The sequence below is a fragment of the Bos indicus genome, chromosome 7 (genome assembly GCF_029378745.1).
Source record: "Bos indicus isolate NIAB-ARS_2022 breed Sahiwal x Tharparkar chromosome 7, NIAB-ARS_B.indTharparkar_mat_pri_1.0, whole genome shotgun sequence".
Classification (NCBI taxonomy): domain Eukaryota; kingdom Metazoa; phylum Chordata; class Mammalia; order Artiodactyla; family Bovidae; genus Bos; species Bos indicus.
In genome coordinates, this window is record NC_091766.1 from 1501975 (window position 1) to 1525164 (window position 23190).

General features: G+C 48.8%; 1 protein-coding gene across 1 annotated transcript in view; it reads right to left on the minus strand.

Annotated features, from left to right (window-relative positions):
* Positions 1-7131: 7131 nt before the first annotated feature.
* MAML1 (mastermind like transcriptional coactivator 1) overlaps positions 7132-23190 on the minus strand; it is a 62007-nt gene continuing 45948 nt past the window's right edge. Inside the window, exons 2-5 of the mRNA XM_070792329.1 lie at positions 16696-18102; positions 13339-13578; positions 12171-12267; positions 7132-10594 (exon numbers count right to left, since the gene is read on the minus strand). Coding sequence (XP_070648430.1) covers positions 9615-10594; positions 12171-12267; positions 13339-13578; positions 16696-18102 — 2724 coding nt within the window. The 3' untranslated portion in view covers positions 7132-9614. The remainder of the gene's footprint in view (positions 10595-12170; positions 12268-13338; positions 13579-16695; positions 18103-23190) is intronic.

The following is a 23190-nucleotide window of genomic DNA, read 5'->3' on the forward strand; positions in this document are numbered from 1 at the left end:
ATACGTGGTTTTTCGGGTGTGCCACAGCTTCGCAAAATGTTTTTAGGTCTTTGTATTGTTTTCACAGCTCTTTTTGTAACTCTGAAATGATTTGAAAATGAAAAGCAAGGGGGGCAAGGTGGGGAAAGAAGGAAAGAAAAGAAGAGGTGAATGTCTGCCCCTTTCCGGCATGGAAGGGGCCAACGTGCCACCAAGTGGCCGGCTGGTCTACTCGAGGGATGAGTTGCCTCACAGGCTTGGCCCTGGTCTCTGTCACTAGCAGGGTGGATATTCAGCAGTGTCAGAGCTAAACAAGCCTTGGTGAGTTAGGGCAATGCTGCTGGGATCATGCAGAGCCCCCCCTACTGATCGTAATAGCTTGTTTATTCATAAGCCCCTTTTCTCAGCACCAGGGTGGCTGACAGCAGAAGCCGGCTGATGTTTGTTGCTGCTGACGTTTGAACTCAACTTGGCTGAGTTCACAGCAGTCCAAGTCTTCTGCCAGCGACTATTTGCTGTTTGTAGGGACTGCTGGATTAAATGAGCATATGTGAGGGAGACCAGTACCCCTGCATACACTCCATGGAATTCTCCAGTCAGAATACTGGAGTGGGTAGCCTTTCCCTTCTCCAAGGGATCCTCCAACCCAGGGATCGAACCCAGGACTCCTGCATTGAGGGCAGATTCTTTACCAGCTGAGCCACAAGTGAAGCCCAAGAATACTGGAGTGGGTAGCCTACCCCTTCTCCAACAGATCTTCCTGATCCACGAATTGAACTGGGGTCTCCTGCATTGCAGGCAGATTCTTTACCAAGTGAGCCACCAGGGAAGCCATAAGGCTTTTAGGGTGGTACTAATCTCAACTTTTCCCTCCAGAATGCAGTATTACTTTTTATACTCTCTTTGCTGGGAGAAGCAATTTCCAAGGCTTTCACCAATGGGAGGGTTCTGTAATGATCAGGTGTGCCTGTTCTGATTGAACATCAGGGCTAGAGAAGCAGGGGGGTGGGTCTGTGGCCCCAGTGGTTCCATTGTGAGTTAGACCTGGGCTAGGACTCTGTTTCCTGTCTCCTCTTACTACCCTAACCTAATGAGGGAGTCATGAAGACACTCAGCATCCCCAGGTGTCACTGTCAGCTCAGACCTCGTATACAAATGACCTAAAAACATTTAGGTATTAGCTATAACTCCCATTGGGAAGGACAGGGAGAATCATTGTATCATTCACAGTAACGGCTGCCTGTCTGGAAACTGGGCAACGTCTTGTGACTTTTGGGGCGGCTTCCCTCAGCCACCCAATCAATGGCCCATTGTCGAGTCCTTCTGCTTGTATAGCGGAAGCCAGCCCCTTGTCAGCTGCTTAGCTAGTCGTCCCTGGGTACACTATGATCCGTTAACAGCTCCCTAGCTTTCTGCGGGTTGGGTCCTCCAACCCGGCTGCTCGTTCGCTAGCTGTTCACATCTGGCTTCTGAAGGTCCGGGCTGCCACCTGGCCCTATTGCTTGGGACCCCCATGACGCCATTACTATCAGGGAGCCTGGTTCTATTATATCTCCTGCTCAGTCTCGGCCTCGGAGGGGTGGCCGTCCACCTTCTCGTAGGGGCCACCCGGGTCCTCTCTTCTTGGTAAATGGGATGTCCTCTGGATCCTCTTGAAGAACATAACTAACTGGTAGATTTTGAGGCCCATCCCAAATACAGCCTGTCCACTCGAGCATACCTTTCACGGAGCACGTGGACCTCTACTCTGCTGATTGCTGCAGCAGCTACTGCATTTCTCCTTCCCTGAGCACGGGCCATGGCTTTCTCAAGGCCTCCGAGAGCCACGCCAGGGGCCTGTTAGCGTGGCTCCTGGGAGTGCAGCACCAGGGTAGGTCGTCCCGTGTTACAGCAGGGCCGTCCCACACGGAGGAAGCCTCCCTAGGCTGGTCTGCCGTTAGCACCACCTTGCCCACACCCCACTCTTCTTGGTCCCACACACGCAGCTCCTGCCCATCCATCTTGGCAAGGTCCCCGAGTGCCTCTGGCATATTGTCCCTTTCCTCTCTTGGCAGGCCCAGCTTTCCCAGCCAGGTTGTTATTACATAACCCTCATCATTGGTCCAGCAGCCAGGAGGGGAAGTGCAAAGAGGCTTGTGCATGACTTTTAAGCAAGAGAAAGTACCAACCCTTAAGGAGGAGGAGCAGGCTGTGTTTGTGGGCCTCGAGGTTGCACGGGGACCTGGACTTCCAAGACTTTCTAGGGCATCAATCAGATGTTACCCCCCACCCCAAGTGTCAGGATCCCTCTTCTTCCTAACAATGACAGTAACCTTTGTGTAGCAGATTTGGTGGGCTGCAAGTTCAAGCTGCACTTTTAACCCCCAAGTCCTGCCCTGATCCCCTCAGTCTGTCCGCCCTTCTCAGAACCTGCCAAACAGGCCCTTTGGTTTCTTAAGTTGGTGCTTAGTCATCCTTAGCTTGTCAGTCTTTCTTCACTGCATTGGTGATGGCCCCAGGAATAATCCCCTGACACCATAGATCTTTTAAAATTTTTATTTTGATTAAGAAGACTTAACATACCCTCTTGAAATTTTAAGTGTGTAATACAGTGTTCTTTATTCTTGTTATAGAGACCTCTAGAGTTTCTTCATCTTGCTTCGTTGAAACATTTCGCCCATTGATTAGCATTTCCCCTCCTCCAGCCCCTGGCACCACCATTCAGCTCTGATTCTGTGAATTTAACTAAAATACCTCATGTAAGTGGTATTTTATATCTTGGGTTTCCCAGGTGGCACTAGAGGTAAAGACCCTGCCTGACAGTGCAGGAAACATGAGAGATGTGGGTTCGATCCCTGGGTCAGGAGGATCTGCTGGAAGAAGACATGGCAGCCCACTCCAGTGGCCTCTGTACCCCCATGTGGGCCAGGTTCCAGAGGTGGGCCACCCCTGAGCCACAGGCAAGGAAGGCAGCTCCCTTCCACTGAAGGTGGACACAGCTGAGAGCCGGCAGCAGCCAGCATTCCCGGCATTTGGTGAAAGGAGCCCCTCAGTCCTAAAGAGGCGGCTGGGCTCGCATCGTCTGTGGGAGCAGGACTGGGCTCAGACCGTCTTGCTCTCTTGTCCTAATATTCCTTTAACACCATGGCAGGGCTAAAACGATGGATGGCTGGAGAGAGGAGCCAACAGAGGAGGTTGGACAGGTTCAACAGGAGGAACGAGAGGCAGCAGCAGAGTTTAAGAAAAGCCATCTTTTACTGCACAAGCAAGGATCCAAAAGAAGAAATGGCACAGGGGGAGATACGGCTAATAAAGCAGATTTGGACTTTCTTACTACTTGGGGGCAAGGACCCCCTGGTCTCTAACTCCCATGGTAACATGACATAGTAGGAAGGACAGTAACATATGCAGCTCTTGATTTTGAAGATGACTGTATGTGGTCGGGCTCCACCCTGCGTTACACAAAAGAAGTGAGTACCTAAGACAGTATGCAACCAGTCTAGAGTCTTAAAACTCAAGGTGAGAGATGGTGGTGGTCAGCAGTGATAAGTTCAAAGGTAGAGCAGGGAGCACGCACCTCAGCTGCATCAAGTGGAGCTAGCTCCTTCACAGTTTAAGTACATGGAACCCCAGCTTTTCTTTCCATAACCTGGAAAAGTTCTGCTTTCCAGATACAAAGACAAACGGAGCCTTCTGCTTGGACTTCCGGTGCGGACCTGACAGCCCCCACGTGTGAGGCGCCCATCGGCCAGGACCTGCAGAGTCACCTGCAGCAGGGACTCTCCCCACCGAGCCCCACCAGACAGAAGAGGGCTCTAGAGCTCCTCGCCAGCTCATCACGGCACAGCCGCTGTTTGTTGCCACGTCTCTTTCGGCAGTGGATGGCCTCTCCTTCTCTGCAGGCTGCCTGAGTCTCTGCATTCCAGGACACCGGTATCAAGGCGGATCCGTGTGTCCTGTCCTTGCCCTGCTGGATTCCACTTTGAGTGAGGGTCTGAAGCCATTTCCCCCTCAAGTTTCATGAAATGGTCTGCATGTACCAACTAGGGTCTGCAGCCCTGCTTACTGCAACCATTTAGAGGGCAAATTATCTGAAAAGTGGCGGATGCGCCATCAGCTTGAAGACCAAAAGGGAAATGTCCAGTAGGCAAACTGATCCCACGTGCAGATCCGTTTCTAAAACGTCACCCACCATTCCCGTGTCAGTCCTGGAGGGCCCGGAGCTTTCAGCTGATTAGTCTTGGAGCAAGTTCACAGGCAACCATCATTTTGCTTCATTTAACAGCTTTACGGCTACATTGCCATTTCCGTGCCCTCATCAGCTGACTGGCCTTAAGGCTGACTGATAAACACGCGAATGATGGCAGAAGTCACCCGAGGGATGAGCACAGCACCCTATTGTAACTTCAGCATCTCCCTGGCTGGACTGGCAAAGACCCCAGAGTAGCACAGGCCTCCGGATGCTGCAGTGCTGGGGGCACCTGGAGAGGGGCAGTTTTTAATTGAACATTTTTCGGGCATCTGTTCATTTTGCTCTCTCAGCACTCCTTCTTTCCTGTGAACAGCACCCTCTTCCTTTGGGGACTGGCTTCCCAAGTGGCACTGGAGGTAAAGAACCCACCTGCCAATCCAGGAGACATAAGAGACATAGGTTTGATTCCTGGGTTGGGAAGATGCCCTGGAGGAGGGCATGGCAACCCAGTCCAGGATTCTTGCCTGGAGAATCCCATGGACAGAGGAGCCTAGAGGGCCACAGTCCATGGGGTTGCAGAGTTGGACACGACTGAAGCGACGTAGCACAGCGCCTTTGGGGAACTTCCTCTCCCATTCCATGTGGCTATGAAGTGCACTTCCCCAGGCCTCTCACTGGCTCCCGTCGGCAGCCGGCCTGTTAGTTATCTCTGTCCAGGGCCCACCACATCTCAAGCCTCTCAGGCCTCCCCCAACCCCCTCCCTCCCGGTAGTCCCAGCACAATCTTATCGCTGCTTCAGTCCCTTCCTGACATTTCATCATTTTGAAACCAGTCACGCATTTAGGACACCCCTTCCACATGCTACTAGAAGTCCCTGCAACAGGGCCCTGTTCTCCCGCACTGCAGCTGCACCCCCTGCTCCTGACACAATGCCTGGCCAGGCACAGCACACGCTCACAGCAGGTGAGTGAGCCTGCCTCCACACAAGCCTGCCTGGTGACTCTCAACACACCAGAACTGCCTACCCTTGGCACTCCTGAGGCCTAGCTTGTTCAACATCTCCTTTGATTCTGGGAGTTACCTAGTAACCTAAAAAGCAGACTGGGGGCAGGGAATTTTCAGGGTTAGCCAGTTTTTCTGTTTGCACCCAACAGAAGCTTGATAAAACCAGCACTAAAAGTTACTATGTTCAAACACTTCCCAAATAGTGGGAGCAGCTGTTCAGCACAGGGAGGTCAACTTGGCACTTTGCCATGACTTGGGGTGGGGGTGGGATGAGGGGGCGATAGGGAGGCTCAAAAGGGAGGGAATTTATGTATACTTAGGGCTGATTTGGGGCTTCCCAGGTGGCTCAGTGGTTAAGAATCTGCCTGCCGAGCAGGAAACACGACTTTGATCCCTCGTCTGGAAAGATCCCCTGGAGAAGGAAATGGCAACTGCAGTAGTCTTGCTTGGAAAACCCCATGGACTGGTAGGCGACAGTCCATGGAGTTGCAAAGAGTCAGACGCAACTTAGTGACTGAACAGCAGCAGCAGCATAGCTGATTCACGCTGTTTTACAACAGTAAACCAATCACCCTCCAATTAAAATTTTTTAAAAACCTTCTGAATATTAAAAAAATATATATATATATAATATCTCATCAGGTGGAAGTACGGCAACTTACTTAACTAATCCCTTCTGACAACTCTTTGTCCGATTCTCCTAGTTTTCTGCAGTTACAAACACTACTACCAGGAACACCACTGTCGTCAACTTTTTCTGCTCCTGGATTTATTTTCAAGGATGGCTTCTCAGAGTTGGAATTGCTGGGGTGGACAGATGGCATGAACACTTTAAAGGAGCTTACTACCTTTTTCAAAATCTCTTCCCACAGAGAACGTCGTACCGCAGCCTGCCTCATCACGCTGCAGCGGGCACTCTTAGCTCTGTTGCTCTGACCAGCACAACCGCCTCACTTTTGTTCTGTTTCGGACTTCTCTGACCACTAAGGAGAGCAAACCCCCTGCCCCCCGCACACGTTCTGTGCATTCTCAGCCAAGACTTCATGAGTCTGGTGTTCTTCCCTTCCCTGTGCCCTACATTCAGGGCTTCATCAGAGTAATCATATCTTTAATTCCACCACGTGACAGGCTTCCTCCCTGAAGGCTGCTCTCTCCTGCTCTTCCGAGAGCTTCAGCTTCTCCAGGCCTGACCCTCTTCCAGCTTGTGCCTGAGGTGAGAGGTCACTGAGAAGACGCGCTTTCCAGGTTCCTGGTGTGTCTCCATTTGATGCCCTTGACAATGTGATACCAACAGGAGTGAGGGGGTGAACGTGCCAGAGCACACGTATTCTTACAATAAAAAAAGGAAACGAAACAAGATCCAGAGAACTGCATTGACAATAAACCCAAGGGTTTTAAGTGAAACATTTGAACTGCTAAGGACCTAAGGTATCCCTGAGTTATCTGGTCCAACTTTCCTCACGTTAGACTCAGGACATGGATGAGCCAGAGGGGAGAGACCGGCAGCCCTGGGCAAAGTCAGTGCTAATTTTCTATCTATCTATCAAAAGTAACGGAGAAGGCAATGGCACCCCACTCCAGTACTCTTGCCTGGAAAATCCCATGGATGGAGGAGCCTGGTAGGCTGCAGCCCATGGGGTCGCTAAGAGTCAGACACGACTGAGCGACTTCACTTTCATGCATTGGAGAAGGAAATGGCAACCCACTCCAGTGTTCTTGCCTGGAGAATCCCAGGGACGGGGAGCCTGGTAGGCTTCCGTCCATGGGGTCGCACAGAGTCAGGCACTACTGAAGTGACTTAGCAGCATCAAAAGTAAAAGTCACTCTGAGGGAAACCAAACCCAACACCCCCACCACCAATGTCCGTTAAGAAAGCAGCCAAATCACACAACTACCAAGCAGAGCAGCTGCGTGCTGGTCCGCCTCCTGCCTTGCTGGCGTGGCCATGTGAAGTAAAATACGTGGGCAGTTTCCATACTAGCAAAATACTTTTATTATTTTATAGTGATAAAACAGGAAAGTAAAGACTTCTTTTTGGTGTATACCAGAGTTAAGGAAGTAAAAGAATAAGGGAATTAATAGAATTTTTATGTACTTTGATGACAGTAAAAAGTTAACAATACCAACTGTTTGTCATAAAACTTATAGCCCCCCAAAACACATATATAAAGGATCATAGTTTTTAAATCTATAAAAGTAAAAAATATACAGTCAGAAGCTCTAACGCTTATTCCATCTTTAATATAAAATTGTAAACATTTATTTACACAAAGCAAATGTGTATAACAAAAGTCCGAGCACCCTTTTCTTTTGAGTCATGGCTCCTGGAAGATGGGGATTTGCACTGAAGTGGAGTTGTCTCCTTCCCTGACTACCCAAAAACCAGATTCATAAATAAAGCCATTGGCAGCTCCCTGGGGGGACCCCAAGCATCACATTTATTGCTCTGACACTGCAGCAGGTGAGAAGCCTGCCGTCTGTCTAGGTGGCCCCAGAACTAAGGCAGGGGCAGCCCTCCCCAAAAGGGGGGGCAGAGGTGTGAGTGCCGAGGACAGAGGTGAGCGGCAGCCAGAGGGAGACCGGGAGAGGAACAGGGACCCACCACCAGCCTCCAGCCCGCTATTTTTGGTAAAAAAAAAACCCACTGAAGTCACCCTCTTCCCCTTCAGATTCGGGAACTCACTCAGAGGGTGGCGTCTTCACTGGCTTTATGATGCATCCCTTTCTCTGAGCTATATTCAGCCTCCGGGGAAGGCTGCGAGGGAGATAAAAGGGAAATGGCCCCAACGCCACTCACGGCGGCAAATGGCTACTAGAGAAGACCTGAGGGTCCAAGCACCCCCATGAAAGGCACTGCTGGTGCAAAGTAACGACCAATGTGTGCACAACCCTTCATCCCCTCAAAGCCACTCAAGCTGGCTGTGTGAGCATTTTTCCTGGCTCAATTCTTTACGTATGATACTCCTTGAATTATCCATTTTGAAACTCCAGGGAAATAAAAATGGGGTGGTGATTTTGCCAGAGATCATTCTGCATATAAGCCACTCTTTTCAGTGTACTATTTTCCCTCCAATATTCCATTTGAAAGAGTTCCACCCTATGCTTACCATTTTGCTTTTGCTATATTGAAGTGCTCTCTCCGTCTTCACTTTCCACAAACAGCCCACAGGTAATACTATGTGGACTCTTAGCTTAGTCAAGACCTAGACAGTCACAGACCTTAAAAGAGAAATCCACTTGAGTTTTTAGCAAGGACGTGTTAGTGTTACACAGCAATTCTCTCTAGAAAGTGCAAGTCGTCTGAAGAGGCAGCGGCAGCGGGAGCAGAGTGGAGCGGGGGCCCTTCCTCTGGCCTGTGTCCTTTTCCCTCCTTCCCCTGAACCTCTGCTTTCTGGGGAGGGGACACCCGCCTCCTTACAGCGCTAGGGTTCCCTGGGGAATTCTAATGACTCTTTTCCTCTCCAATCTAGTGAATTAGTGCCATAAGGAGGTTTTCCACTTGGGCTGGAGATATAAAGAACAGGAGGCAGAAAGAACGGTTATGGGAAATGAAGATAGGGTGAAAGAAAAGACATCTGTGCACAACTCAACAATGATCACCTTCCTAATACATTAAATACGAGTCTCCAGAGAAACTGCAAAAGGTGAGGAGTCACAACAAAAGAGACACAGGAACCCCAGTTTGTATTTCAGCCTTTAGCCTGGGGTCCTGCTCTGAAAACACTGGAGGAAGGGATTCCTCAGCCCAAGTCTTCCTAAATGCCAACCTGGAAGAACAGCATTCTGGGAGAACGCGGGGCTGCAGTAACGACTGCACCTCTGCCACTAGCTCTGCTCCTCACGGCATCCTGTTCCTTTTTGGCACGTGCGATTTTCCAGTGAGCCTCTCTTTGTCCTGAAAGCTGACAAAGAGCAGGAATAAAAAAGGCTCTTAATCAAAAGGAAACCCTAAGTTTCCAATGCCACTTATAGATTTTAACCACCTACCCTAACCTCTTTTAAAACCTTAAAACCTTTAAAAAATCTTTTCTATGCTACAAATTGCAAATAGTTCCACTATAAAGTTTCAACAAAAATCTGTCCCAACACTGGGCCAAGTGGAGAAATCTTGGATTAGATCAAAATGATAGCACAGATTTTTATAAAGCTGGCATCGTGGGGTTTTACGGTTGGCTTTTTGGTCTTATGGATAGAAAAAACCCCCGTAGAACCCAGTCCTGCTGTCCCAACCCCATACAGTGACACCAGCAGATGGGGGGGCCAGCCCGACATCCCAACTGCTGGCTGGGAGCCGTGGGCCCCACGGTCCCGGGAGGACCAGGCCTCGGCTCTGCGGCTCTAGCTCTGCCTGCCCAGCTCCCTGGGCTGTGGGATTTGGTCCAAAGCAGTTACTCTTTCTTGAATCTGAGAACAAAACTACAGGCTGTGTGAACACTGAAAATACCACAAATCCTCCTGCTACTGAGGCCCGAGGAGGTCGTCCAGATCGCTCATCCACTCCTCGGAAGTCCTGTTCTTCAGCAGGGAGTCGATCAGGTCGGCGTCCCCAGCCATGCTGGCCAGCCCGCCGCTGCCCGGCTGCCCACTGTAGGCAAAGGGCAGCTCCTGGCCTGCGGTCCGCACGGGGTAGGCCTGGGCACAGTGCAGGCCTGGCCGGCCACCCATGGCTGGGGCAGGGCTCTGGCTGAAGGCCCCCAGCTCAGGCCCCGCCGGGCTCAGGCCCGACAAGCCCTGCTGCGGGGCTCCCTGGGGAGGTGCTGGCACAGGGGCACTGGTCCTCTGCTGTGTGCTCACAGTGGGCAGCATGGACCCTGCCACAGCTGCTGAGCTCATGGGGGCCATGGGCCTGCTGGGCATCGCCTGAGAGAACTGCGGGCTGGACATTTTCAGGTGGGCCTGCTGCAGGTGGAAACTGGAGGCTGCAGTGAACGGGCTTACGGCGCTGTTTCCCGGGGGCTGGCCACTCAGGTTCGGCATTCCCTGATGTTGCCACGTGGAATTCTGGCCTCCCATGGCTGCTGATACCCTGGGGACCTGTGGCTTAGTTAAACCCGAGTTCAGGGTCCCCTTACTGTGCTGCTGGGAGAGACCAGAGTTCCCCAGCGAGTTCTGTCCATAGGCAGCTGAAACCGAGGTGTTCTGGCCCACGCTGGTCTGCCGTGGAATGTGGGCATGTCCATTGGTGGCCTGTGGCGGAGGCTGGGGAACCATCTGGGTTATGCTGGAAGTCATGCCGTAGAGGCTGCTCTGTGGCATGCTTTGGGAGCCAGTGAACTGAGCCACACCCCGGTCCTGCTGGCCTGAGTTTGAGGGAAGAGAAGAAACTGAAGTGTGTCCAGGGCCCATTGGCATCAGATTCCCAGCCTGAGGGAACACTCGGGGACAGCTGGAGTTAGATGGACCCAAGCTGTTCACGCCAGGCATGGCAGAAGAGGACCCTAGAAGACAGAGAAAGTGCTGTCAGCCAAGCTAGCGTTTCTTCACCACCACTATGGAGATACATCTAAGACCCACACAGCAACTGCTGTCCTACAGGCATGAAAGGCAGAGTCAGTGTTCTGATACCTCACCAGAGACCTCATGATCACGGCAACCTTAATGCATTAAGAGAGCCCTGGGGGCCAAAAGTTCCCCACAGGGTAGAATGGAGCCCGCAATAAGGAGATGAAGACAGGTACATTAAAAGAAAAAAAAAAGGCACAGAGGAAGGGGAAAACTCTGTGGCTAGGATGTGGGGAGAGTGTCTGGGATAAAAGGAAGAGATAGTCTTGGCCAGATTCAGAGGAGCTGCAGCCCCCTTATGGGGACAGGGCTGTAGAGCCGCAGGGTAACTGGACTGTGGCTGGTTTAGACCTCACTGGCCGGGGACTGACAGGACCACTCGGATGAGGGCCCACACGATGTGGTACCGCAGGGTGTGGGAGGGGGGCCATCAGAAGACGTGTACTGAGCGCCTGCTCTGTGGCGCAGGCCGTGCTGGGGGGACAGAGGGCCTGTCCTCGGGGAACCTGCCACCTGGGACTCTGTCTCAAGCAGTGACTGCGTGGTGTCAGCACTGTGTGCGTAGGAGAGGGGCTGTTCAGGAGTTGGCCACAACTGGGTACACTTTGTTTCTCCTCTTCTGCTTTCCATTAGCACCTAACTAAAAACTGAGTTGAAAAAGAGAGAAATGCTGAAATAATCCACTTCTTTCCCAATGATAACACACAGCAACATTAACTGGGGTGAAGGCAGGAAAGCTGGCCAAGGCTCATCTTCTGAGCTGCCCACAGACTTCAATCCCCTGGTCCTGTCAGCATAACATAAAACCCACTCAGCCTCCTCTGGAAGCACGGCTGTGGGCAACTTCATCAGGACATGTTATAGCAAGAGTCACTGACCGAGGAAAGCACAGGTTTTGAAGATAGTCCAAGAGCTAGAAAAGCAAGTATGGCCTGGACTTTTCTGCATCTATCAACTGAACTCTCTATTTCTAGAGCAACAGCCTGAGCAATGCTGGTCAGGTTCTCTCACATATCTGAGACATGACAGCTGAAACCTCAGAATGTTTCCTGCCCCCACCAGATCAACTGTCTGCTGCTAACACCAACATGAGTAGACAGAAAGAAGAAAAGAAGCAAAAGGCCACAAGTGCATGAAGTTTCTCCTTATCTGGAAAATAGGACAAGGTCATTTTTTAAAGAGACACATAACAGTAGAAGCAAAGAACTTTCTTAAGAATTACAGAAGCCACTTCCTATGGATAAGATATCTATCAACTAGAGATGATTTTGCCTTAAACGACTATACAGCCAGGGACCCAGCCAAAGCAGCCTGCTTCTGTCCTTCTCTGGCTGACCTACAGGGCACCCAGAGAGCCAGGCTCCTTACGCAGACTGAAGCTACAGGAGCATGTGAGTCCATTTGGCACCTATACTGCAAAGCTGAGCAGGCAGCAGAAAGTCAGCACAAGGGGAACGCCTGTTCAGCGCCTGCCTTGCCCTGCCCCACATCATCGTCTCAAACACTCCTCACCTGTGAACTGTCCAACCTGTTGTGGGAAGGTGCTCTGTGTTGGGTCTTGATACTGGGGGGGCGGTCGGGTCAGATGGCGTTGAAACTGCTGCTTCTCCTAGAAAATGCCAAGATCAACAGAAAACAAGACCCACATAAAACAAAAACAAAGCGATCAGAGAAAAGTAAATTGTCCAAGTGGACAATTTTTTATCTGTGGAGATAATGTTCATAATCTCATTTGGGGGATTCTTAATAAACAGTATGACACAGAATGATGGGTCAGATCTAAGGAGCCACAGAAAGGAACGGAGTTCTGATACACAGACAGTACGGCTGAATCTCGAATGCTTTATATGAAATGTCCCAAACAGGCAAATCTACAGGGAGAAAAAGCAGACAGTGGTTGCCTAGGCTTAGGAAGATGAAGGAATAACTTTTTAATGGGTACAGGGTTTCTTCTAGGTAATGTTCTAAAACTGGTTATGGTGATGGTGCGTAACTCTGACTAAACTGGAAACCATTTGAATTGTATACTTTAAATGGGTGAATTGTATGTCATGTGAATTATACCCCCAAAAGCTGTTATTTAATACATGGTGAAACTGAGGCAGTAATATGAATTTTAAAGTCATCCTCAATCAACTTTATCCTCTGGGTAACTAGTTCTCTTCTGTCTTAAGGATGTAATTTAAAGTCCTGAGAATTCCTGTAACCTTGGAATCTGCGTAGGACAATCTGATGACCGAGGGGGCAAACAAACTGCAGGACTAGGAGGGGGCTGTCAGTCCCTGACAACCTGGGATTCTCGAATCCCAGGACCTCAGGGATATCTTCATTTCCCTACTTTATGTTCTGCCTTATAGCAAACTACAACAAAGCAGGATCTCACAGAAAATTGGTGGATCAGTGAGCTCAGTGCTTTGGTAGCTGCTGGAAAAATGGTTCTAATACATTGCGATTCCACTTTCATTAATCCCCACTAAGTGACATAAAGCTGCTCTGACACAGGCTTCCACTGTTTGAGAAATAGCACACTCTTGTTTCCCAGAGTACTCTAAAACCAGACACACAAAGAAGCACAAATCCACACACATACATACCGAAGCCTGCGGCCACCGCAGGGACCTGGGAGGCAGGCAGACACGGGGAGGGTGGGGGTGGGGTTTCCTCCCGCCTTTCTCTTTACCTGCTCTGCCAGAAGGTGCTGTTGCCTTTGCAAAAACTGTTGTTGCTGCAAATGTTTTTGTTGCTGCTCCCTCTGTTTCTGTTGGTCCAAAAGCAACTGATGCTGCTTCATTACCGCTGCCTGCTGCTGGTTACTGAGATAGGAGGTGCTACTGTGCGTGCTGGCCACGGAAACAGCAGGCGGCTGAGTCCCCACACTGGCAGCCTGGGTTGGTACAGGGACATTGGGAGGGTTCTGGTCCTGTCAACAGAGACAAGGGGGTCTCAAGTCAGGTGGGACACACTGGGGACTATAAGCCCTGATCAGAGCGGACGAGCTCTGCCTAGGGAAAGCCTGGCTCCAGGCTCTCCTTTGAGGCCGCTGCTCTTTCGGCACGTGACTCCAGAGCAACCACACTGCAAGGCAGGGCTGAGACCAAAAGCACTGACACCTGAGTGCCCGGGCACGGCAACGAACAGTTAGTAGCTGAGTGTTAGCTTTGTTTCCTACAATTCACCAGTGGCTTAAACTTAAACTTGTATACCTGCATACCCAGTTCCAAAAGCAACTGCAGCTTCTAAATGCTCCCTTACTGGAATGCATGGGCACAGACAGGCCCCCAGAGAAGAAGTTTCTGAGGGACACTGGTTGATGGAGAGGCTACACCGAGTGTGCAAACCTTGGGCCCCTGGAGGCAGGGCTGTCCCTGAAGCAACAGGACTTAACGGTTTGTCCACCTACGAACAGCATTTTCCTGGGAACAGACTGCTTGGCTTCTGTCAGATGTGTTGTTGTTGTTTAGTCACTGAGTCGTGTCCATGGACTGTAGCCCACCAGGCTCTTCTGTCCATGTGACAATATAGTGGCTGAAATAAGTAGAAGGATGGACATTACACACACATTCTTCTACTGAGAGATGCTTGCACTGCTTTCAGTTTTTGGCTATTAGAAATAATCATGCAATGAACATCTTGTACATAACATTCTTCTTTTTCTTTTTTTGGTATTATTTCTTGCAGGGGTATAATGTGTCAATGTTTACAAACATTTTTATGGCTTATGAAAACTATATAATGTCAAATTACTTTCTGAAAGCACTGTGCCTATTTACACATCCTTACTATGATCTGAAACATGTCAATTTCCTCAGATATTACTAGCATCGAGTTTTTCCGTTTTTAAAATGTTCAGTTTAGTAGCTCAGTTGCGTCCAACTCTTTGCGACCCCACGGACTGCAGCACGCCAGGCTTCCCTGTTCATCACCAACTCCCGAAGCTTGCTCAAACTCTCGTCCATCAAGTCAGTGATGCCATCCAACCATCTCATCCTCTGTCATCCCCTTCTCCTGCTTTCAATCCTTCCCAGGACCAGGGTCTTTTACAATGAATCAGTTCTTCACATCAGGTGGCCAAAGTATTGGAGTTTCAGCTTCAGCATCAGTTCTTCCAACAAATATTCAGGACTGATTTCTTTTAGGATTGACTGGTTTGATCTCTTGCAGTCCAAGGGACTCTCAAGAGTCTTCTCCAACACCACAGTTCAAAAGCATCAATTCTTCAGTGCTCAGCTTTCTTTACGGTCCAACTTTCACATCCATATATGACCACTGGAAAAACCATACCTTTGACTAGGCAGACCTTTGTTGGCAAAGCAATGTCTCTGCTTTTTAATATGCTGTCTAGGTTGGTCATAGCTTTCCTTCCAAGGAGCAAGTGTCTTTTAATTTCATGGCTGTAGTCACCATCTGCAGTGATTGTGGAGCTCCCAAAAAAGTTTGTCACTGTTTCCACTGTTTCTTCATCTATTTCCCATGAGTGATGGGACCAGATGCCATGATCTTAGTTTTCTGAATGTTGAGTTTTAAGCCAACTCTTTAACTCTCATCAAGAGGTTCTTTAGTTCTTCTTCACTTTCTGCCATAAGTTTTGTGTCATCTGCGTATGTGAGGTTATTGATATTTCTCCCAGCAATCTTGATTCCAGCTTCCACCAGCCTGGCATTTCTCATGATGTACTCTGCATATAAGTTAAATAAGCAGGGTGACAATATACAGCCTTGACGTACTCCTTTCCCTATTTGGAACCACTCTGTTGTTCCATGTCCAATTCTAACTGTTGCTTCTTGACCTGCATAAAGATTTCTCAGGAGGCAGATAAGGTGGCCTGGTACTCCCATCTCTTGAAGAATTTCCCACAGTTTGTTGTGATCCACACAGTCAAAGGCTTTGGTGTAAGTCAATAAAGCAGAAGTAGATGTTTTTCTGGAACTCTCTTGCTTTTTTGATGATCCAACGGATGTTGGCAATTTGATCTCTGGTTGCTCTGCCTTCTGTAAATCCAGCTTGAACATCTGGAAGTTCTTGGTTCACGTACTCTTGAAGCCTGCCTTGGAGAATTTTGAGCATTACTTTGCTAGTGTGTGAGATGAGTGCAATTGTGCAGTAGTTTGAACATTCTTTGGCATTGCATTTCTTTGGGACTGGAATGAAAACTGACGTTTTCCAGTCCTGTGGCCACTGATGAGTTTATTTATTTTTGGAAATAATTTTAATTTATCTAGCAATATCTGTACAGGAAATCTGATGAGTTTAAAATGTTAGTGTTACAAATACACAAAGGTTCATTCACTGCAGCCTTTTACTTACAGCAGCGAAAGGAAGGAGATACCTCACTGCACCGTGACAAAACAACTGTCATACAACTGTTATAAAGTCACATGACTGTCAGCTCAGTGTCAGTGGGTCCCTCTATGTGGACAGTGTGGAGGGCAGTGCAGGACACACCGCGGTGGACAGAAGCCAGCGCTAGCTCTGAGGAAGGCTGGGAATGCTGTTTGTTTACTCTTCCGGGGCTGGGGGACCCTTTAGAACGTGAATGTGAGTAGAAATGCAGACAATGATCGTGATAAAACGGTTCTCGACCATCCTCCACCCTTCAGACCCAGTGATTCTGCCAGGCTTGAGAGCCTTAAGTAAATAACCATGTAATTGAGACCCGTTAGAAAGCAGCATTCACCTAAATGCTATAAGCTTACTAAAACTTAGGGCATTTTGGACATACATATCTGAAAGTTTGTTTAAAAAAGAAAAAAAACAGAGCCTCTAAGGACATTAAACGTGATCTTTACCTTTAAAACACGGCCACGAATGATTTAAGTTGTGTGGCATGAGAGAGACATCAGGCCAAGTGCAAGGGGTTCTATCCTATTCTACTGAGAGTCAATCCTGGTTTGCTTGATTGATTTTCATTCCCAAGGGAGCTGGAAGTCAAAAAGTAGCTGCTCACTTACTCCCTTTGTTCCCCAACTATCTGGGACCTGAAAAACCACTCGGTGGGTGGATGTGAATGCAGAGTATCAGAGCAAAGACCCGTGCTCACCTGGCTAGGTGCAACCAGTGATCGGAAGGGCATATTTCCTGGCTTTGGTTTTATCAGAAATAAGGAGCTCTGCTCACTGCTAAGATGAGGCAGCTGCTGGGGAAGATAAGCCATCAGGGCCGGCTTGCTCTGGCCAGCCCCAGGGCCGCCTTGTCCACAGTCTGCTTTGTAGTGAGAAAGGGGCTTGGTGTTGCCATAGTCCAGCACCGAGCCTTGGCTAGCCACGGGGTTTTGATTCAAGTTACTTGGCGGCTGGTGGAGGCTCACATGGCTGGGCTGGAGGTAGGGGCCTCCAGGTCGAGGGGAGCTCTTGTTGACACTGGGCATCATGAGCAGTTTGGAAGTGGTGAAGTCTGGCTTGTAACCAGGAGGGCTGGCTGGCTTTTCCACGGGGTAAGGGGCGTTTAAGGGACTGTGGGCGGGGCCTGTCTGCTGCCACGTGGACATCTGGCCTGGAGCGGGTGCTGGGGCAGCCTGCTGCGGGTTCTGGAGCATCTGCTCACGCTTCTGCTTGGCAGCGATCTGCTGGAGTTGGTGGGCAGAGGACAGCTCTGAGCCTCCGCCTGGGCCCTGGCTAGGCAGCACCACACTGGAGAGGGCTCTCTGTGCATTCTGAGCCTGGGCTGATGCCGGCATCAGGCTGGGACTGGGGCTATCCACTCCAGGCTGACCAGCGGTGAGGAAGAGGGGCTGGGAGCCCCCGAGGCTGGGTGAATCTGTGGTCACAGGGCCAGATGAAGGCCCCATAAAGGTCTGTCCTGCAGACCCAGCCCTCACTTGTGGAGAGCCTAACTGTTCCTGTTCAAAGGCCGCTGGAGAGAATTCCGTCTTAATATTAATGTCCTGTGCCAAGGGGGTCTGTGTGGCAGAACCAGAAGACTCTGGGTCCTTCTTCTCTTCAAAGTCCTCATTGAACAGATCCTTCATGTCTTCATCAGGAACTGACCTGTTCAGCTCCTCGATGAGCTCCTTCCACTCCTGCTCATTGAGGTTGAGGTCAGGCATGAGGTTGCCTTGAGAGATGGAGCCTCCGGCCCCTGCGATCATGCAAGGCAGGTCATCCATGGGCTCCTGTTTCAGTTCTTTATTCAGGCTCAGGGGAAATGACTCACTAGTGTTGCTGCCTCCGTTCAGGTGGAGGCTCGAGTCTGCCAGACACTTCTTGCTGATGGAGTCCAGCCCCAGTGCGTGCTTCCCAGTGGCCTGCAGGGCTTCAGGGCCAGGCTTGTCAGGCTGGCCGAGCGGGGAAGCCGGGGGCAGGCCGTTGGAAGAGACGGCGGCTCCCAGAGAGGCCTCTCGGCGCGTCTTCTTGTGCCCAGGAAAGAAATCTCCGTAGCCATTCTGCTGATCACCATTTTGAGGGGATGTGGCACTGTCGAGATTCCTCTTTACCGTATCATGGAGATGCTGAAAAACATGAAAAAGAGTGACTCACATATACAGCACCACGTATGTGATCCATCTGCTTCTGAGGGTGACTTAGACCAGGGTCTGCACCCCTTAGAACGCTCTCCTGCTGATTCTGCTTGCCTAGTTTACACTCTCCACTTCCAGGAACACACTCCCATTTCCCTTCCAGGGCTTTCTTCCCCTTCTCCTTTCCTGTGGCCTTGCCTGAATCAGGACTAGCTCAGCTGTGGCTAAGCAACACAGCTGCAGTCAGTGAGTCATTCCCTGGACATATGCAGGTCTTTTTGTAGGACACAAGTCTGATGCGGCCCAGAGTCATCTAACCTGAGGGTGTGCCTGATAATGGAGCCAATGATAAAGAGCCACAGAATATATATACATTCTTGAGAACATCATTTGAGTCCTGGGATCTAGGTTATGCCTAAGACCAGCCATCCCCCTCGACTTTTCACTCACAGGAACCAATGAATTCCTCCTTCTGTTTAAGCTGGTTTAACTTGGATTTCTGCTGCTCACAGCTGAAGGAGACCTGGCTGGCATAGGTTGGACCCTGTCGGGGGCTGACCATGTGCTCCAGGCTCCTTCTCAGAGCACAGCACTCCCATGCCCTCCCCAGTCTTTTCAGGTGGCCTGGCTGCTTCCTCACACACCTCACAGGTCCTCTGCCTTTTGTCCTACTCTCCTCCCCACCAACCCTGAGCACGTTCCACCCCCTGAACCCAGTCACCAGCCCTCACAGACCCCACCGCTTCTGAACAGGACCGTAATTCCAATACAGTCCTATCTTCCTGGCATTGTTCCTTACCTCCCATCTTCTCCTCAACTGCATTTGTTCACCTAACCTCATTAAGAGTCTACCATGTGTCAGGGACAAGTGCTGTGGGGATATCAAGACAAATGAGGCGGTCCCATGGGCTTCCAATCTTCTAGGACATAGCTACAGAATAAGATGAACACTCCATGCAAGCAGTAGAGCAGTGAGCACCCTGAGAGTTCAGGGACAGGCGCTTCACAGAGAGAGCACGGCAGTGGAGGTGGGGAAGACAAGCGATGTCATCTCCCCACATCTCCCAGCTGTGCTTCCAGCTGCCAGGACTCAACTCCTCACTGACAGAGGCACCAACACGCAACCTCTAAACGTGGCTGCTCCTTGCCGATGCTTCCTTCTGTTACATCTTTTATCCTTTATCCCCCATTCTCAATTCCACACCCCCCACTAGCCCTAAGCATCTATACAGTGCTATTTACAAAGTTCCAAATAACAGCTTTCAATATTATCATTAAGTAGAGTTCAGAGAACAGCACAGGACACTCTGCGCCGCTGTCTTCTGCTGCAGAGAAGGACCACAAAGACCCACCCCACCCCCTCCATGGGGCTGAATGCAGAAGTACCTGATCCCCAGGTGGGAGTGGGGTGCAAAGGGAGCCAAGGGCACCAGGTCTCAGCAAGAAACTACCTGTAGACACACATGTGCAATGAGCAAGAAAATAAGGAGGGTAATTTTATCAATCTCTGAGTTTCAATGTTCCATTCCCTCTCCTTCAAGATTTACTGTTAAAGCTGACTGCACAGTGTTCTATAAATTCTGGCTAAGTCCTTCTTTAAATAGATATTTGGATACTTAAGTTAGCTCAGAAAAAGTTAGAAATGCTGAATAAATGGAACTGTAGGTCAGAGGTATAAGCAAAACATGATCCTAGGACCCAACTCAAGAACACAGCCCCTGTGTATAAAGGACACATATCTCAGGATAATAAATTTATGACAAATCCACAGCCAATATAATATTCAATGGTAAAAAGCTGAAAGCCTTCCCACTAATTCTGGAATAAGACAAGGATGCTCACTCTCACCTCTTCTATTCAACACAGTACTGGAAGTCCTAGCCACAGAAATTGGGCAGGAAAAAGAAATAAAAGGTATCCAGATTGGAAGAGAAAAGATACAATTATCATTATATGCAGAAGATAATACATATAGAAAACCCTAAATACTTCACACAGAACTACTAGAACTGATAACTCGAGCAGGGTAGCAGGATATAAGATTAACATACAGAGATCAACTGCATGTCTTTATACCAACAGTGAAACATCAGAAAGGGAATGGAAAAAAAACCACCACCACCTTCTAAAATGTGTGCTCAGTCACTCAGTTGTGCTGGACTCTTTGTGACCCCATGGACTTAAAGCCCGCCAAGCTCCTCTGTCCACGGAATGTTTCCCAGCAAGAATACTAGAGTGGGTTGCCATTTCCTTCTCCAGGGGATCTTCCCGACTCATGGATCAAACCCGTGTCTCCTGAGTCTCCTGCGGGCGGACTCTTTACCATTAAGCCACCTGGGAAGCCCCAAAAAGTCATAACAGAAAAGGAATGTTTAAAAAACAAACAAAAACTTTTAAAAAAGTAAACCCCAAAATAAAACACTTAGGGATAACCCTGACCAAGGAGGTGAAAGACTTACATGCTGGAAATTATAAAACATTAAACAAGGAAACTGAAGATGACTGAAAGACATGTCAAGTAATCCCACGCCCTTGGACTGGAAGAATTCACACAGTTCAAATGGCCATATGACCCAAAGCAATCTACAGATTTAATGCAATCCCTACCAAATTACCCATGACACTTCTCAAAGAACTACAACAAATAATCCTAAAATTCATATGGAACCATAAAAGACCCAGAATTGTCAAAGCAGTCCTGAGGAAAAAGAGTAAAGCTGGAAGCATAACCCTTCCAGACTTCAGATGATACTACAAAGCTATAGTAATCAAAGTGTGATATTGGCACACAGACTTATGGATCAATAAAACAGAACCAAAGACCAGAAGTTAAACCACACACCTGTGATCGATTAATCTTCGACAAAGGACACAAGACTATACAATGGGAAAAAGACAGCTTCTTTAGAAAGTAATGTTGGGAAAATTGGATAGCTGCATGTAAATCAATGAAGTTAGAACAAATCCTCTCACCATACACAAAAATAAACTCAAAATGATTTACAGACTTAAACATAAGACATGACAGCATAAAACTCTCAGAACAGAGCATAGGCAAAACATTCCTTGCTCTAAATTGTACCAATGCTTCCTTAGATCTTCCAAGGCAAAAGAAATATAAACCAAAACACAAAGCAAAAAACCTCAAATAGGACCTAATGAAAGTTAATGGTTTTACATAGCAAAGGAAACCATCGACAAAATGAAAAGACAATCTATAGAATGGGAGAAAATATTTGCAAATGATGCCACCCTCAAGGACTTAATTTCCAAAATATACAAACAGCTCATACAACTCAACAACAAAGAAACTGAAACAACTCAATCAAAAAATGGGCAGACCTACAAATATTTCTCCAAAATAGACCTACAGATGGCCAACAGGCACATGAAAAGATGCTCAACATGGCTAATTATTAGACAAATGCAAATCAAAACTACAATGAGGTAGCACCGCACAGTGATCAAAATGGCCATCATTTAAAAGCCTACAAATAACAAATGCTGTTGTTGTTGTCCTACACTGGTGGTGGGAATGTAAGCTGGTGCAGCAACCGTGGAGAACAGTATGGAGGTGCCTCAAAAAATTAAAAACAGAATGACCATACGATCCAGCAGTCGCACTCCTGGCCATCTATCAGACGAAACTGTAGTTCAAAACAATGCGTGCACCCCTATGTTCACTGCAGCACGTTCACAACAGCCAAGTCCTGGAGACAGCATAAATGTCCATCGACGGTGAATGGATACAGATGATGTGGGGTGTGTACGCGGTGGAATACTGCTCAGCGTCAGACAAGTCCTGGAGACAACGTAAATGTCCATCGACGGTGAATGGATACAGATGATGGGGGGCGTGTACGCGGTGGAACACTGCTCAGCCACAGAGGAGGAGGAAACAGTGCCACCTGCAGCAACACGGCTGAGATGATCACACTAAACAAAGTCCGTCAGAAGGAGAGAGACGAACGCCACGTGCTGTCATTTATATGTGGGACCTAACGACCCCCTGGAGAAGACGGCAATGGCAGCCCGCTGCAGAGACCCTGCCTGGGAAACCCCATGGACAGAGGAGCCTGGCAGGCTAGAGTCCATGCGGTTGCGGAGAGGTGGACACGACTGAGAGACTAAACAACAACAGCGGCAAATATGACACAAATGAACCTGTCTGCGAAACAGAAACAGTCAGACTGACGCTCGCGAAGAGGGGAGGGCGGGAAGAGGGCTGACAGGGAGGCGGGGCCCGCACCTCTAAGTTCTTATATACAGAAGGAACAAACAAGGCCCTACTGTAGAGCAGAGAACTATACTTAATATCCTATGATAAGCCATAATAGGGAAGAATACAAAAAAGAAGTGTGCACACACATATACATATAAATATAACTGAATCACTTTGCTGTATAGCGGTAATTAACACAACACTGTAAACCAACTATACTTCAATTAGAAAAAAAGGACTAAGAATACAGTCCCTGCAACACAAGGACATGTGCTTTATTTTCATGTAGGTTTTTCTGCTTCTTGCTGCCACCTAGCGGTAAGAGGGGGAAAAAGGAACCATGATCCTAAAATGGACCCTGCATAAGATCCATTGTTTTAAAAGTTTCCTTTGGGGAAAGTAAAATTTATATCCATTTAATTAGTCAGAAGGAAATCAAAATGAATTGCTAATACTGAACGGATTTTTTAAAATTTATTTTTTATTGAAGGATAACTGTTTTACAGAATCTTGCTGTTGTCTGTTAAAACTCAACCAGAATCAGCCATCCAGTTTCAGTTCAGTCGCTCAGCCGTGTCTGACTCTTTGCAACCCCATAAACCACAGCACACCAGGCCTCCTTGTCCATCACCAACTTCCAGAGTTTACTCAAACTCATGTCCCCATTGGGTCAGTGATGCCCTCCAACCATCTCATCCTCTGTCGTCCCCTTCTCCTCCCGTCCTCAATCTTTCCCAGTGTCAGGGTCTTTTCTAATGAGTCCGTTCTTTGCATCAGGTGACCCAAGTGTTGGAGTTTCAGCTTCAGTATCAGTCCTTCCAATGAACACCCAGGACTGATTGCCTTTACAACTGACT